The sequence below is a fragment of the Pteropus alecto genome, unplaced genomic scaffold (assembly GCF_000325575.1).
Source record: "Pteropus alecto unplaced genomic scaffold, ASM32557v1 scaffold97, whole genome shotgun sequence".
Taxonomy (NCBI): Eukaryota; Metazoa; Chordata; class Mammalia; order Chiroptera; family Pteropodidae; genus Pteropus; species Pteropus alecto.
This window is the reverse complement of record NW_006439713.1, coordinates 5,099,285-5,113,088: the sequence shown is the minus strand read 5'-3', so window position 1 is coordinate 5,113,088 and position 13,804 is coordinate 5,099,285. Positions and strand designations below refer to the sequence as shown.

Sequence of the window (13,804 nt, the reverse complement as noted above, 5' to 3'; positions counted from 1 at the left end):
CAGCTCTTTGTTGCATTTATTTTTTCTATTGTTTTTTGTTTTCAATTTCATTTATTTCTGCTCTAATTTTGATTATTTCTTTCCTTCTGTTGATTTTAGGCTTCATTTGGTCTTCCTTTTCTAGTTTTTTAAGATGAAATGTTAGGTTGTTTATTTGGGCTCATTCTTGTTTTTTGAGATAAGCTTATAATAATATGAACTTTCCTCATATTACCACTTTTGCCATGTACCAAAAGTTTTGATATGTTGTACTATCATTATCATTTGTTTCTATGTATCTCTTGATCTTTCTTTTCATTTCTTCTCTGACCCAGTTATTCTTCAGTAGTTTGTTGTTTAATCTCAATTTATTTGTGTTTTTTTCCACTGTCTCTTTACAGTTGATCTCCAGCTTCAAATCATTATGATCAGAGAATATGGTTGGTATGATTTCAACCCTCTTATATTTGTCGAGGCTATCTCTGTGTCCCAGTGTGTGGTCGATCCTTGAGAATATTCCATGTGCACTAGAAAAGAATGTATAAGCAGCTGTTTTGGGTTGAAAGGCGCTGTAAATGTCAATTATGTCCAGTTAGTCTAATGCGTCATTTAAGGATGTTATTTCCTTACTGATTTTCTGTTTGGATGATCTGTCCATATCCGACAGTGAAATATTTAGGTCCCCTGCTATGATAGTGTTTTGATCTATTTCTCTCTTTAGTTATGTTAGTAATCGCTTTATATATTTCGGGGTTCCCTGATCGGTAGCATAGATATATTAACAACTGTTATGTCTTCCTGGTGAATGATTCCCTTTATGATTATGAAGTGTCCCTCAGTATCTTTCTTTACTTTTTTTATTTTAAAGTCTATTTCATCCAATATTAGTACCGCTACTCCCACTTTTCTCTGAATGCCATTTGCTCGAAATATCATTTTCCACCATTTCCCTTTGAGTCTATATTTGTCTTTGGAACCGAGACGTGTCTCTTGGAGGCCACATATGGTTCAGTTTTGTTTTTCGATCCAATCTGCAACTCTGTGCCTTTTTATTGGTGAGTTCAGTCCATTTACATTTAAGGTGATTATTGAAATATGAGGTTTTCCTATAGCCATTTTATCTTTTGCTTTCTGGTAGCTTGGTGTTTCCATTGCTTCTTTATCCTTATGTTTCTGTGTTTTGGGGGGAAGTGCTTTGTTTTGTTTTGTTTGGGTTGGGTTTTGTGGATTTTCCCTCTGGTCCTTCTTGTTTTATGTTATATACTTCCATTCTGAATCTTTTGGCGTGTGGCTATCATTACAAATATGTAGGGGATCGTTAATCCCTGCTCCTTTTCCTCCCCTTCGAGAATGCCCATTATCCTCATGTTTCCTCTTCTGATGGTATCAGCTAGTTCTTGTATTTCTCTTTCACTATTTTTCATTCTTTGGTTTCTCTCTTCTTCCTTCTGATGTATTTCTAGATTTCTGTCTTCGATATCACTGATCCTTCCCTCCATTTGATCGACTCTATTTCCCAAGCGTGCTATTTCATTCTTCATCTCTTTTAGTGAGTACTTCATCTCCAGAAGTTCTATTTGTTTTTTTTTTTTTTGAAGGTTTCAATCTCCTTGCTAAAAAACTCATTCTGCTGATCTAGTTGTTTCAAGTCCTGAAATTGTCGATATAAATTATTTTGGATCTCACTGAGTTTTTTCAGAAGTATTATCCTGAATTCTCTGTCACTTAAGTAGTATATTTCTATGTTTTGTAAGCTTATTTTCTGGAAATTTTTCTGGAAATTTTTCTCTTTTTTTCTGAGCTGCCTTTTCTCTTTTTTTCTGTCTTCTTGGTTGTTCATGGTGTTTAATGGACTATTTCTTTGCCTGGGCATTAATGGAAGTGTATTCTGCTTGTTTGTTTGTTTTTTTCCATAAAGAAGATTTATTATATAGAGGTCTCTCTTTAGCCTGTTGCTAAGATGGCAGTTTTCTTTTGGTTTCCAGTAGGTGGCGTCTAAGTCTCTTGGATCCCTGCTTTATATAAAGCCTTAAAAATGCCTTTTTATTTTCTGATAGATACTTAATCACGCTCACTACCCTCAGTTTCAGTCTCTGTCAGTATTAGCAACAGTTTCGGCGGTGTTTGCTCAGATTCCCCAGTGCTCCGTGGTGATCGGTCTCAGAGGGTATGGGAGGAGAGGCTCTCTGGGTTGGAGGATGGGGGCTGCGACTCGGCCTCACGTTTTGCAACCATGGCTGGTAATAATCAGCTGTTGCCTCTCTGCGATCCCTACTTCTCTGCTTTCTGCCCTGATCCCTGGGCACTGCCACTGCATGGAGCTCACATCTCTCCCAGGCAGGGCTATTCAGGGAACCCGCAGCCCCCTCCCCCTCCTCCTGCAGGGAGCGCCGGCTGCGAGAGGCAGCTTCTTTCTTTCTCCCAGTCCACCAGCCAGCTCATGCAGTTCCGACCTGTGGTAGCTCTTATGTGCAGATCCCATGCTCAGACATGCTTGTGTGCAGGTTGGGTGTTTTTTGTTGAGTTTTAGATGCTCAGCTTATCGTTGTTTCAAGGAGAGAGATCTGGGGATGTCTCTCATTCTGCCATGTTTCTGACATCACCTGGAATTTTTTTTTTTTTGATTAGTAGTATTGAAGATAAAAGACAAACAATGCGAAACTGTCGAACCACCACAGAGCTCAAGAGTTTTAATGTTTTTCTTTACTTATTTTAAATAAATACATGCACACTGATTAAACATCAAAATGAATGAAGGCTATATACAGTGAAAAGTCAGCCTTCTGATTCCCAGCTACCCAGAAGTAGGTGTTGTTATCAGTTTCTTATGCACAGTCCAGAGACAGTCTGTTTAAACAGTTTTATACAAAAGGTAGCAAGATAATAATAGGCAGAATAATGCCACTCCCTAAGAGATCCAGGCCCTAATCTCTGTGACACAGGACAGGGCAAATTTCTCCAAGTGGGGAGAGACCAAGCCCTGCACCAAGAGAAGAGGGTCCTTTGGCAGAGAGTGTAGAAAGAATTCAACACACACACCAAAGTTAGTCAAAAGGAAAGTTTATTAGAAAAGGGATAACACTCCACAGACAGAGCGTGATCTCCTCTCGGAGGCAGAGTGAGAGGGACCCTGAGTGTTCAGGGATTTCAGTTTATATGTCATTCATTAGTTCCTGTGAGTTACAGTTTAGAGATTTTGTTATCCCATTTCCTTTGATATGGACATACACTGAAGAAGGGGAAGAGCATGTAGCATGAAAAAGTAAGAATATGTAGTGTGAAAGGCCCACTAGCAGCTCCCAGCCTTTAATCCATAGGTTCCCCCATTGTTTTAACCACAGGGAATGAATGATTTTATTTTGTGTAGGGTGCCACTGAGAGACTCTGTTGTTCCTGTTTTCCCTTTACAGTGTGGGAAATGGGTTGTTAGCAGCCCCCCTAACCTCCCCACCCCCGGTTCCCCAGTCCCCCGCAGAAATCTCCCTTTGTTCTGCAGGTGTCCCCCTGGGCAGGCTGCAGGGCTGGTCAGCATAGTGTAGTCTCTGACTGTGGCTTAATTAACATTTTAATTCTCTTGCCTCCTCCCAATATTACCTGGAGCCTGTGTGTTACCTCATATGGCAAAAGGGATTTTGCAGATGTCATTAAAGTAAAGGATTTTGAGATGAGGAGATTATCCTGGACTATCTTCGGGGACTGAATATCATCCTACTAATCCTTTAAAGTTCAGAACCTTTCTGAGCTGCAGTCCGGAAATGTGTCTATCGGAGAAGGTCAGAGATGCAACATTGCTGGCTTTGAAGATGGAGGAAGCCAAGGAATGCAGGTGGCCCCTAGAAACTAGAAAGGGAAAAAAGAAAAACAAACAAGCCAAACAACTCACGATTCTCCCTAGAACCTCCAAAAAGGAATGCAGCCTCAGCTTACACCTTGATTTTGGCCCAAGCGAGACCTGCATCAGGCTTCTACGTACAGAACTATAAGATAATAAATGTGCGTTGTGTTAAGCCACTATATTTGTGATAATTTGCTGCAGCAGCAATAGAAAACTAACATATGTACTATACAGTATTAGGCTTTGCTCATTTAAATTTTTTCAAAGCCTCTTCCCTTTCACTACATTTAGATCATTTTAGTGGCTACTCAGCATCCCATCATAAGGGTGTGTAACCATTTCGATAAGGGTGATCATTAGACTGTCTCGTATAAATGAGTTATAAAGAAGTCTAATATAGTCCTTCCCAATTTTTCTCATCAGATAGCGCACACAGACACGTTAATCGTGCAGCTCACTGAAGTGAATTGGAGGCACTGAGGCCATGTACACTGCCTTGACAAAAAAGGTTACTATACTTTCTATTACATAATTGGAAGATAAATATAAAGCATTGGAGAAGAATTTGTATAAAACTTCTACTGTCTTTTCAATGTGTTAAGTGAGAAACAGGGTTTTTTTCTCTTTTTTTCTATTTTTAATAACAGACTGTGTGCTTGAAATAGAGTTGGTTCTTGTCATTCACGGTAGTTCTGTTCTATCAAGTCAGTGCAAACACCGACTTAGTGAATACCGAACTGCTACTTCTTGGGGTTAGATTCCTGCCAGCCTCTGGTCAGAACATTTTCAACTGAAATGCCATTTGCATTATGTAAGTTTTTTTTTTTACCAACGTTCTGAAAGTGAAGGTCCTCATAATTATGATTTGATTTAAAATATAGTTTGAAAACAATCAGTTTTTTCCTTTCTCTCAGCAAACTTCACTGATCTGGTCTTAGTCTCTCATCTTGACCCATGAGGCAGCAGAAGACAATAGCCCCATTGTGACTAATGGTCTCCAGGGCTGAGCCCCTGTGAGGCTAAAGATAACATCTTTATCTCCGTTTCAGCTCCTGAGCCCTAAGGCTGGTCAACTCCCTTGACTACCTCTCCTTGACAGAGGGTGCCACCCCAAAATACGACTGTAGGAGTTCAAGACGTGCCACCCCCAAATAGGCTGCTTTGGTGTATTGATGATTCAGAGCCGAAGGCACTTGGAAAATAGCAACTGCAGGGAGAGGCTTACCCTGGATGCCCCCCATCTGTCTAAAGACAGATTCTCAAAAAGGAACTCAATTGTCATAAATCCCTTCCTCCAGGAGTGTCATCAAGCGGGGGGACATTGGATCTTATCACAGGAGAGGAGGCCACACAGACACAAACTTTGTCACAACTGTGATACCTCCCACATATTCTTCTAAGGACCCTTTCCTAAAACTTATTTACTCCCCCTAAATTGCCTTCATCCCCGCTCTTCTTCTCCTGTTAAGATGGTATTTAATCTCGGACGTGGTTCCATAGTGTAGCAGTTAGCACATCTGCTACACACACAGAAGGTCCTGGGTTGGCACCCCAGTGGAGCCACGGTCATGGTCTACAGCCATGCCACGCTGAACAAGCCTGATGCCTGATCTCAGAAGCTAAGCAGGGTCAGGCCTGGTTAGTACTTGAATGGGAGACCACCTAGGAAAACCAGGTGCTGTAGGCATAAATAAAAAATAAAAATAAAAAGATGGTATTTGACCTTGAATTCTAAGGCACCTCAGAGTTATTCATTCTCCCTTGGCATCTCTCATGTGTATGTGAGGTAGACATGTTAATAAACTTCCATTTTCTCTTATTGATCTGTCTTTTATTTCAGGGGTCTCCGAAGGGTAGAGGGAACATTATTTTTCCTCCCCTACAAACTCATGCCCAAAAGAAGCTTATCTAACACACATATTTTCTCCACAAGGCACATGGCAGCCTTCTTAGGCTTAAGAAAACTAGACAGCATTTCGCCACTATGCTTGGGCCATTTCAAACAGCAAAATTACCAACAAAAAGCGGAAAAATGCAACAACAGCAACAACAACAAAAAACACTAAATAAACCGCAAAAAGGATGCTTGTTTACGATATAAGAGAAGAAACAAGAAGGCAAAATGTCACTTTTTGACTTCAGCTGGGAACCTGCACATTCAAATTTATTGCCACGAATTTAGTATCTTAAGACATCACAAATTTATTATCTTATGTAGATCTAAAAGTCAGAAGTCCCCAAGTCAAGAAAGACATCAGCGGAGCTGCATTCCTTCTGGAGGCACTGGGGAAGAACCCAGAGACCACACAGGAGCTTTTTCCAGCTCCTAGAGCCTGCCGGCCTTCCTGGTTCCCCTTCCATCTTCAAACTGGGCAGCGCAGCATCTTCAAAACCCTCTCTGTCCTCTGCTTTTGTCTTACGCCTCCTACTCTGACTCTGAACTTCCTGCTTCCCTCTAATCAGAAAACGTGTGATTACCCTGGGCCCACCAAGATTATGCAGGTCGATCTTCCCATCTTATCATCCTCAATTTAATCACATCTGCAGAGTCTCTTTTGCCAGGTAAAGTAACATTCACAGGTTCTGGGGATGAGGACACGGACATTATTCTACCACAGTAACCTCTGTCATTTCCAAACCCTTTCTCTTCTTTTCTCTTTTAACAACCCCGACTCTTTTGAAGATTGCGTTGCTTTTAACCAATTAACCCTCCTTATTACTATAACCCAACGACTTTCAACCTTTGCTGCACAGGAATTATCAGGAGAGCTTTTAAAACTCCCAGTGCTCAAGTCACACTCCAGACACGTTCAGTCACGATATCTGCAGATGGAGCCAGGGATCAGTACTTTCTTTTAATATCCCTGGGGATTATACCATGAAAAACTTGGGCTGGGGAGGACTGTTGCTGTCAGTGACAGACTTTCCCCAAACTCGCCTACATATTCCTTCAATAATGGGTGTGAGAACCTATTGCATAATTTGTGGGGTGCAGTGCAAAATGAAGGTGGTTAAACAATCACGAATTTCAGGAGAGTAACTGCAGGGGGCACACACCTCGAGGCCAGCACATGGCTCAGTATCTCCTGCCCTCCAGAGCCTGTCCTCAGCTCTGATGAGGTCAGTAGCCACGTGCCCATCCAGTATCTGGGCTCCCCAGTGCCCTGACCTTCACATCAACAAGATTCACCTGTCCCCTTCACACGGTTCATCCGCACAGCCTCTGAGACCTCGTTCTCAAAGCATCCTGTACTGACCCTCAGGACCCAGCTTCTTCCAGGGGTGCTCCGCCCTGCCCTGCCCTCCAGGACCTCCAGTCCATCCACTCTCCTATTTTTGCCTTGTTATAAATCTCCAACTTCCTCGTGTCCTTTCTTCCATCCTGACAGGCCACAGCCCTACACTACAATCCTTTCCTTACTGACACGTTTTGCTCTGACCTGTGAGCCTGGCAAAATACCAAACCTCCAACCGCCCCGGCCCCAGCCTGCACTAGCAGCTGGAGATGTTGGCAAGAAACTGTAGGAGGCTGACAGAACTCTCTTGACATTTAGATCACAGATGGCAGATGGGCTCCCAACTCTGCTAGTCTATGCCTAGTTCATACATTCACTTTCTCACGCTGCAACACGGCTATTCTTGGCTCAGATCTCCCAGACTGATCTCACTTGCTAATGACCTCAAATCGCCCATCTTTCCAAGAGAAAATAATGCCCTCAAGGAGAGCCACCCAACATGCCTGGAACTAGACCCACACACTCTGCCTTCCCTCCTGGCACAAGAGGTGCCTGCTGCCAAGGCCAAGCCTCCACCTGAGCCCCACATCCCATCTGCACTCACCTCCCCACATATTTTGTTCTTGAATTATCCCTCCACCCCTTCGCCACCTTTACTTCTCGTTGAGATTATGACCATTGTGTAAAAATATGCCTTTTAAAACTCTTTAAAAAGAATTCAAGTCATACAAAGTATGTTCTCTGACTACAATGGAATTGGGAAATCAATGACAGCTGGAAAATCCCAAAACAGTTCAAAAATAATAAACATACTTCTAAATACCCACGATCGAGGAACATAACGAAAAAGTAAATTAGAAAGTATTTTAAACCAATCGAAATTGAAAACAGAACATATCGATGTTCATGGAGTGCCACTAACTTAGCACTTAAAGAGAAATTGATAGCCCTTAATGCCTGTATTAGAAAAGAAAGATCTCAAGTCAATGACCTCATCTTTCACAATAAGAAACTAGAAAAAGAGCAAATAAAATCCAAAGTGAGTTTTTTAAAAAAGGAAATACAGATTAGAACAGAAATATAACATAACCAGAAAGAGAAAAATATCAATAAAACCAAAAGCTGCTTCCTCAACAAAAATCAATAAAATCGATAAACCTCTAGCGAGACAGAGGATGAGAAAAAAATATGAAACACAATTACCAATATGAGGAATGAGAGAGGTGGCATCACTACCAATATTAAAGGGATTAATAAGGGCATATTATGAACAACTTCATAACAACAGAGTCAACGACTTAGATGAAATGTACTAATTTTCTGAAAAATATAAATTAAGCTCAGTCCAGAAGAAACAGAAAACCTGAATAGCTCTATTTATTTAAAATAGAGTTCCAAATAATGTAGGAGAGGAAAGAAATGTTGGTTGAGGCACAGTAGGGGACCACACACAGCAGATGCCCACCTTCCTGACTCACCCGTTGACAGAGAAGGTGGAGTCAATGTGACAGAGGCATAGCAGCTTAGCCAGTTCTGCTTGGGAAAAGCTGAGTCATAGGAAGATGGAAGCTCTCCATAAACCTACAAATCACCCATCGAACACCCTCAGATCAACCACACTCACATTATACTAAAGAAGCTAGGTGGGAGAGTTCCAATCGCCCACCCACACCTTGACACACCTTTTGGAATTCCTTTTCAGTTGAACTTTGTGGGTGCACAGATTTCACTGGGAGAGAAAAAAATAAATGTATCACCTTGAACAAGGCTAAAACGCAGACACTTAGCATCCCTAGGAGTTACGCAAGGATCAAATAAAAACATTCCAGTAAAAGGCTTGGTACACGGTCAGAGCTTCATAAACATTCTCTCCCACTTGGGGGCGCACTGGGAATCACACAAACCGCGGTACCCTACGCACACCTGTAAATCTACCCATAGGACCTTTTTGCTGTAATTATCCCTAGAATTTCTCTTAAGAGAGAAAGGGGATCTATGTCCTCAGCAGCAGTTACCGTGTCTAAAAAATTCCGTTGCATTTTAAGGAAAAAGCAAACATTCTCGTTCTACAGGGAATGATGGGCTCACGAAAATTACTCAGCACTTGATTTTTCTCCTTTGGGGTTCTCCTAAAATAGTTTCTTCAATCCAATTGCCATGAATCTCTAGACCCGATCGATCCATCACCGTCCGGTTTGGTTCTGGGAGAACCGCTCCACCCAGCGGACCCCGCTTTTGGCTCAGAGAAGGATCTGAAGAGGATGCGGCTTGGGGATGGGGCGGACCCGGGAGTGGGGCGTTACTAAACCTCCGGGAGATGAAGGCCCCTCCTTGGAGGGAGGGACCAAGGCCCGTTTTTTAAGTCGCAGCACTGGACCCCAGGACTCTGTGCGGCTTCTCTGATCGTGGCCGGCTCTCTGAAGCGGGCGCCCCGCGTGGTCCCTCCGCTCTTCGCTCAAGTGCCTTGCTCGCCCCCCGCAGCCATGTCGTCCTGCAGCCGTGTGGCGCTGGTGACCGGCGCCAACAAGGGCATCGGCTTTGGCATCGCGCGGGACCTGTGCCGGCAGTTCTCGGGGGACGTGGTGCTCACAGCGCGGGACGCGGCGCGGGGCCAGGCAGCCGTGCAGCAGCTGCAGGCCGAGGGCCTGAGCCCGCGCTTCCACCAGCTGGACATCGACGACCTGCAGAGCATCCGCGCCCTGCGCGACTTTCTGCGCAAGGAGTACGGGGGCCTGGACGTGCTGGTCAACAACGCCGGCATCGCCTTCAAGTGTAGGTGCGGGAGTGGGAGGTCCCTGGGCGCTCCCCCGGTGCGGGGCAGCGAGCGCATTCGCCCCACCCCCGCATCCACTTGAGTGATCGCGAAGGGCAGCGCGCCCCCCTCCGGATGCCCTCGGCTCTCGCTTCCTGCGGCGGTTCCCGCGGAGTCACTGCAGCTGTTCGCTCAGCGCCAGGCGGTCCCGGGAGACCGGCGCAGCGCGCCCCGCCCGCCTGCCCTCCGCCCTGCGCGGGCCCTCCCGGACGGGTCAGCCGCTGCGGTCCGCCAGTGAACCGGCCCCCTGGGAGGGGGCCGCGCCCTGCTAAGCTCATCAGCTTTCTGTCTAATGCAAGAAACGTTTTCTCTGCGAAGGGTCTCCAAGCTCACTTTGGGCTTTCACTTTCCTTGAAAGGGCGCATTGAGAGATGCCAGGAGGCGTCTGCCCTGGACAGGAAATGAATTGCTGAGACACGACGAGCGCGCACTCGCACGTCAGTGGACTCCAGACTTTGTTTAATGGAGAGCTTTCATAGGCTCCAGCAAAAAGGAAGCGAGCCTGTTCCCTCCCCCTGGGAACTTATGTTTATTATCAAACATAGAAGTGTGGTTTTAAGTAGCATCACTGCTACTTGGGGTGGGGGGCGGAAATCAAGATTATTTATTCTACTACTCGATTAGGAAAGTTATTGAGCTGCCATGTGCTGCTGGTAGAAAGAAATAAACAGGCCAGCGTCACTTACGACGTCGTGGGGAAGAGAAACCCAGAGGCAGAACGGAGTCAAATGAACTACTGTGAAATAAATCGTCACGCCCTTAGCCTTGGGTACTCACCATCGGGGTGCGCCCGCACCTGCAACTCAGTCTGCGGGCTTTTGGGGAAGGCGGGTGGGAGATGGCAGACACCCCCTGGGGCCAATGGCTGAGAAATTGGTGGGTAAATAGCCCGCTTTCTGGACGACGGGTGGGGGAACACTGCCGTGTGCTGGAAACCTTGCCCCTCAGAGCGCGGGCATTGGACCAGCAGCACGCGCACCCCTGGAATCACAGAACTTCAGGCCTCGCCCTACAGCTGCTCAATTAGAATCTACATTTTAATAGGATCCCCAGGTGTCCCCTGTGTCCATCTAAGTTTAAGAAGCAGTGATCAAAGCCATTTCTCCAAGAATGGCTCACAGACTAGCAGACCAGGAGCTGTAGCCCCACCCTGGACCATCTCACGCCGAAATCTGTGGGTGCCACCCAGAAAGCCGTGTTTTAACAGGTCTTGCAGGTGATTCAGATACACGGGAACCACCAACCCAGTGGTTTTAAAACTGTAAAGTTAACTTGTTTTTAAAGATCCCATTGTCCTGAATTTCAGAGGGAAATGCTTGACTGTCTTTGTTTTCTTTTCTTTTTGCAAGTTGATGATCCAACACCCTTTGACATTCAAGCTGAGATGACACTGAAGACAAACTTTTTTGGCACGAGAAATGTTTGCACCGAGTTACTGCCCATAATAAAACCTCATGGTGAGTTCAGTGTGTACGTCTGTCAACAAGGAGTGAGCCGTGGGACTGTCCCGTGGAGATCAGGGATACTATTTCTCCATAGGGGGGAAAAATAGAAACTGTATTATTTATTTTTTCATAGTATTATATCTGGCTCCTCACCCGAACATTTTAGCTTTAAAAGAGATGTGTGACATATGGCAGTGTTCTTGGGACCCATGTCGTGAACTCAATCCTAGAACAATAGGGTGTTGCAAGTCACAAATGGCACCTTGACTTTTGCAACCTCAGTGAGTCCTCCAGCTCCCCAAGGTGGCGGGGCCACACCCAGCTCACCTGCGGGTCTGGAGATAGTGACTGTTCTAAACTTTCCCTGTATTCCATTCCTCGTGTACCAAACTTTGTAAAGCTGATTGAGAACACCCCAAAGAAAATTTTCTTTATTAGGAAATATCTTGCCCACGCTCCCAAGGATTCAGCAAATACCTTTTATTACTTTTTCATGCCTACTGTAACCCAGGGAATATTCTGGGTGCTGGGTATACAATGGAGAGGGGTCAGTAAATGGACACCGTCATCGACAAAGAATCCTAAGTAAATTACAACTATTCTGGGAAGGCGGGAGAGCAGCCTTGCTCTCCTGAGGCTTCTCTTTCCCAAGAAGTCAACTGTGATTCTTAGGAAGAACAGCTCTGTTGTTCTTATTGGCAACGTGCTTTTTTTAATTTAACATTTTGAGTAAAGATGATCTCTAGTACAAAAATCTCAAATATCTAAAACCATGCGTGGTAAGATTCGCACCTGTACTCCAGCTACCCCCCACCCAACTTGCCCAGTTCCTATCTCCAGCCTCCGCAGGTAATTCTCTGCATTGGTTTCCTAGTGGAAAACTCAAAGGTAGAGTTTCAGGTACTGGCTGAAGGAAACCTTGGGTCTATGTTCATACAATTGATGAGTGCCCAGGGCCAACAGACAGACTTATAAACGCAGATTTTAAGCAGATCTAAATGCATAGTTTTTGCTCCTTTTTTTTTTTTTTTTTTTTGTTTTTTTTTTTACGCAAAAAGGAACATAAAATATGTTTGCCACCTTGTTTTCTTCATTTACTCTATCTGGGGCTCTTTCCAGATCAGGACAGAAAGCTTTCTTATTCTTTTTCACAGCTGCATAGTATTTCATTGTAGCGTTGTCTTTTTACCGGGTACCAGGAAGTCTTCTTCCTGTGGATTTTAGAATCATAGAATTTGAAAGCTGCAAGGTGTTAAAGAAACCTTACATTTCTATACCTTCACTTTACAGAGAAGGAAATCGAGGCCCAGAGAAGTGCACAAAGCCAGGTAGTAATGGAACTGGAAGCAGTAGCCGGATTTCCTGACTTCACCCCTTGACCAAGCATTTTGAAAGATAAAAGAAGGCTCTGGGGGTTGGGGCTCAGGGTTCAACCCAGAACAGCTGAATCACTGTCTTCAATTCATCCTGTAACAGTGTTTCCCAAAGCAGGAATCTCTTCACAACACATCGAGAATATTTGTGACTTTTCCAAAAACCTCGCATTTACTTGGAGGACAAAACACTGAGCATCATTGTGCCTTGATTTGTAGGGAATCGCTTTTGCTCTAATTTAAAAGCCACTCTTTTTTTAGGTTTACAATATCACTTTAAAGAAAGTTTGAAATTCAGCTTGTTCCTTTGATTCTGAGTAAATAGGTTAATCAGCTGTCTCACCACTAGGAGGTGCTGCTTGCCCACTCTTTCTAAGGGGTGGGGTTGGAGGGGTCTTTCCGGACCAGTGAGGTCACACCACCTCAAAGAGGACACTTCTTCCTTTCAGGAAATCTTTTATTTCCATCGAAGGTGTAGGGTAGCTCCTGTAATTTCTTTTTTTCTATATTCCTTCCCCTTTTACATTTAATTCCTTGTAGCAACCAAGAGATTGAGAACAAAACTGTTTAGAAAGTAACAAAGAACACAACGTTGTGGGTGTGGTACCCCCGAAATGTTGAAGTGGATCTAATCATGAGAAAATCAGGCCGAACCAATAGTGTTGTATGTACCATGCAAAATAATGGCATACAGTCTTCAAAAAGGTCATCTACTCTAGATTAGAACAGGCTAAAGAGATATGACGACTAAATGCAATCCCATGATCCCACCTTGTATGAAAACAAACACAACCTATAAAGGAAGATTTTTGAAACAACTGGGGACATTTGAATATGGACTATTCTTTAGGTAATAGTGTTGTATGTACCATGACAAATGTCTTGAGTATGATCACTGTGGTTAGGTAAGGGAATGCTTACACACACACACACACACGCACACACACATGTGCACATTTAAGATGAAGGTTTATAACTTAGAGACCGAGAGAAAGCAAATGTGGCAAAATGTTAAGAATCGGTGCACTTAGGTGAAAGGTATAGGAATGCTTATTGACCTATTCTTGCAACTTCTCTGTAGGTTTCAAATAAAAGTTAAAATTGGGAAGGACATATGTATTATC

General features: G+C 44.0%; 1 protein-coding gene and 1 pseudogene across 1 annotated transcript in view; both read left to right on the top strand.

Annotated features, from left to right (window-relative positions):
- The first annotated feature begins 5,385 nt into the window (after positions 1–5,385).
- LOC112483821 lies at positions 5,386–5,501 on the top strand (annotated as a pseudogene).
- A 3,913-nt stretch (positions 5,502–9,414) lies between these two features.
- The window catches only part of LOC102890983 (carbonyl reductase [NADPH] 3), a 5,683-nt gene continuing 1,293 nt past the window's right edge, over positions 9,415–13,804 (top strand). Inside the window, exons 1-2 of the mRNA XM_006916753.3 lie at positions 9,415–9,822; positions 11,212–11,319. Coding sequence (XP_006916815.1) covers positions 9,534–9,822; positions 11,212–11,319 — 397 coding nt within the window. The 5' untranslated portion in view covers positions 9,415–9,533. The remainder of the gene's footprint in view (positions 9,823–11,211; positions 11,320–13,804) is intronic.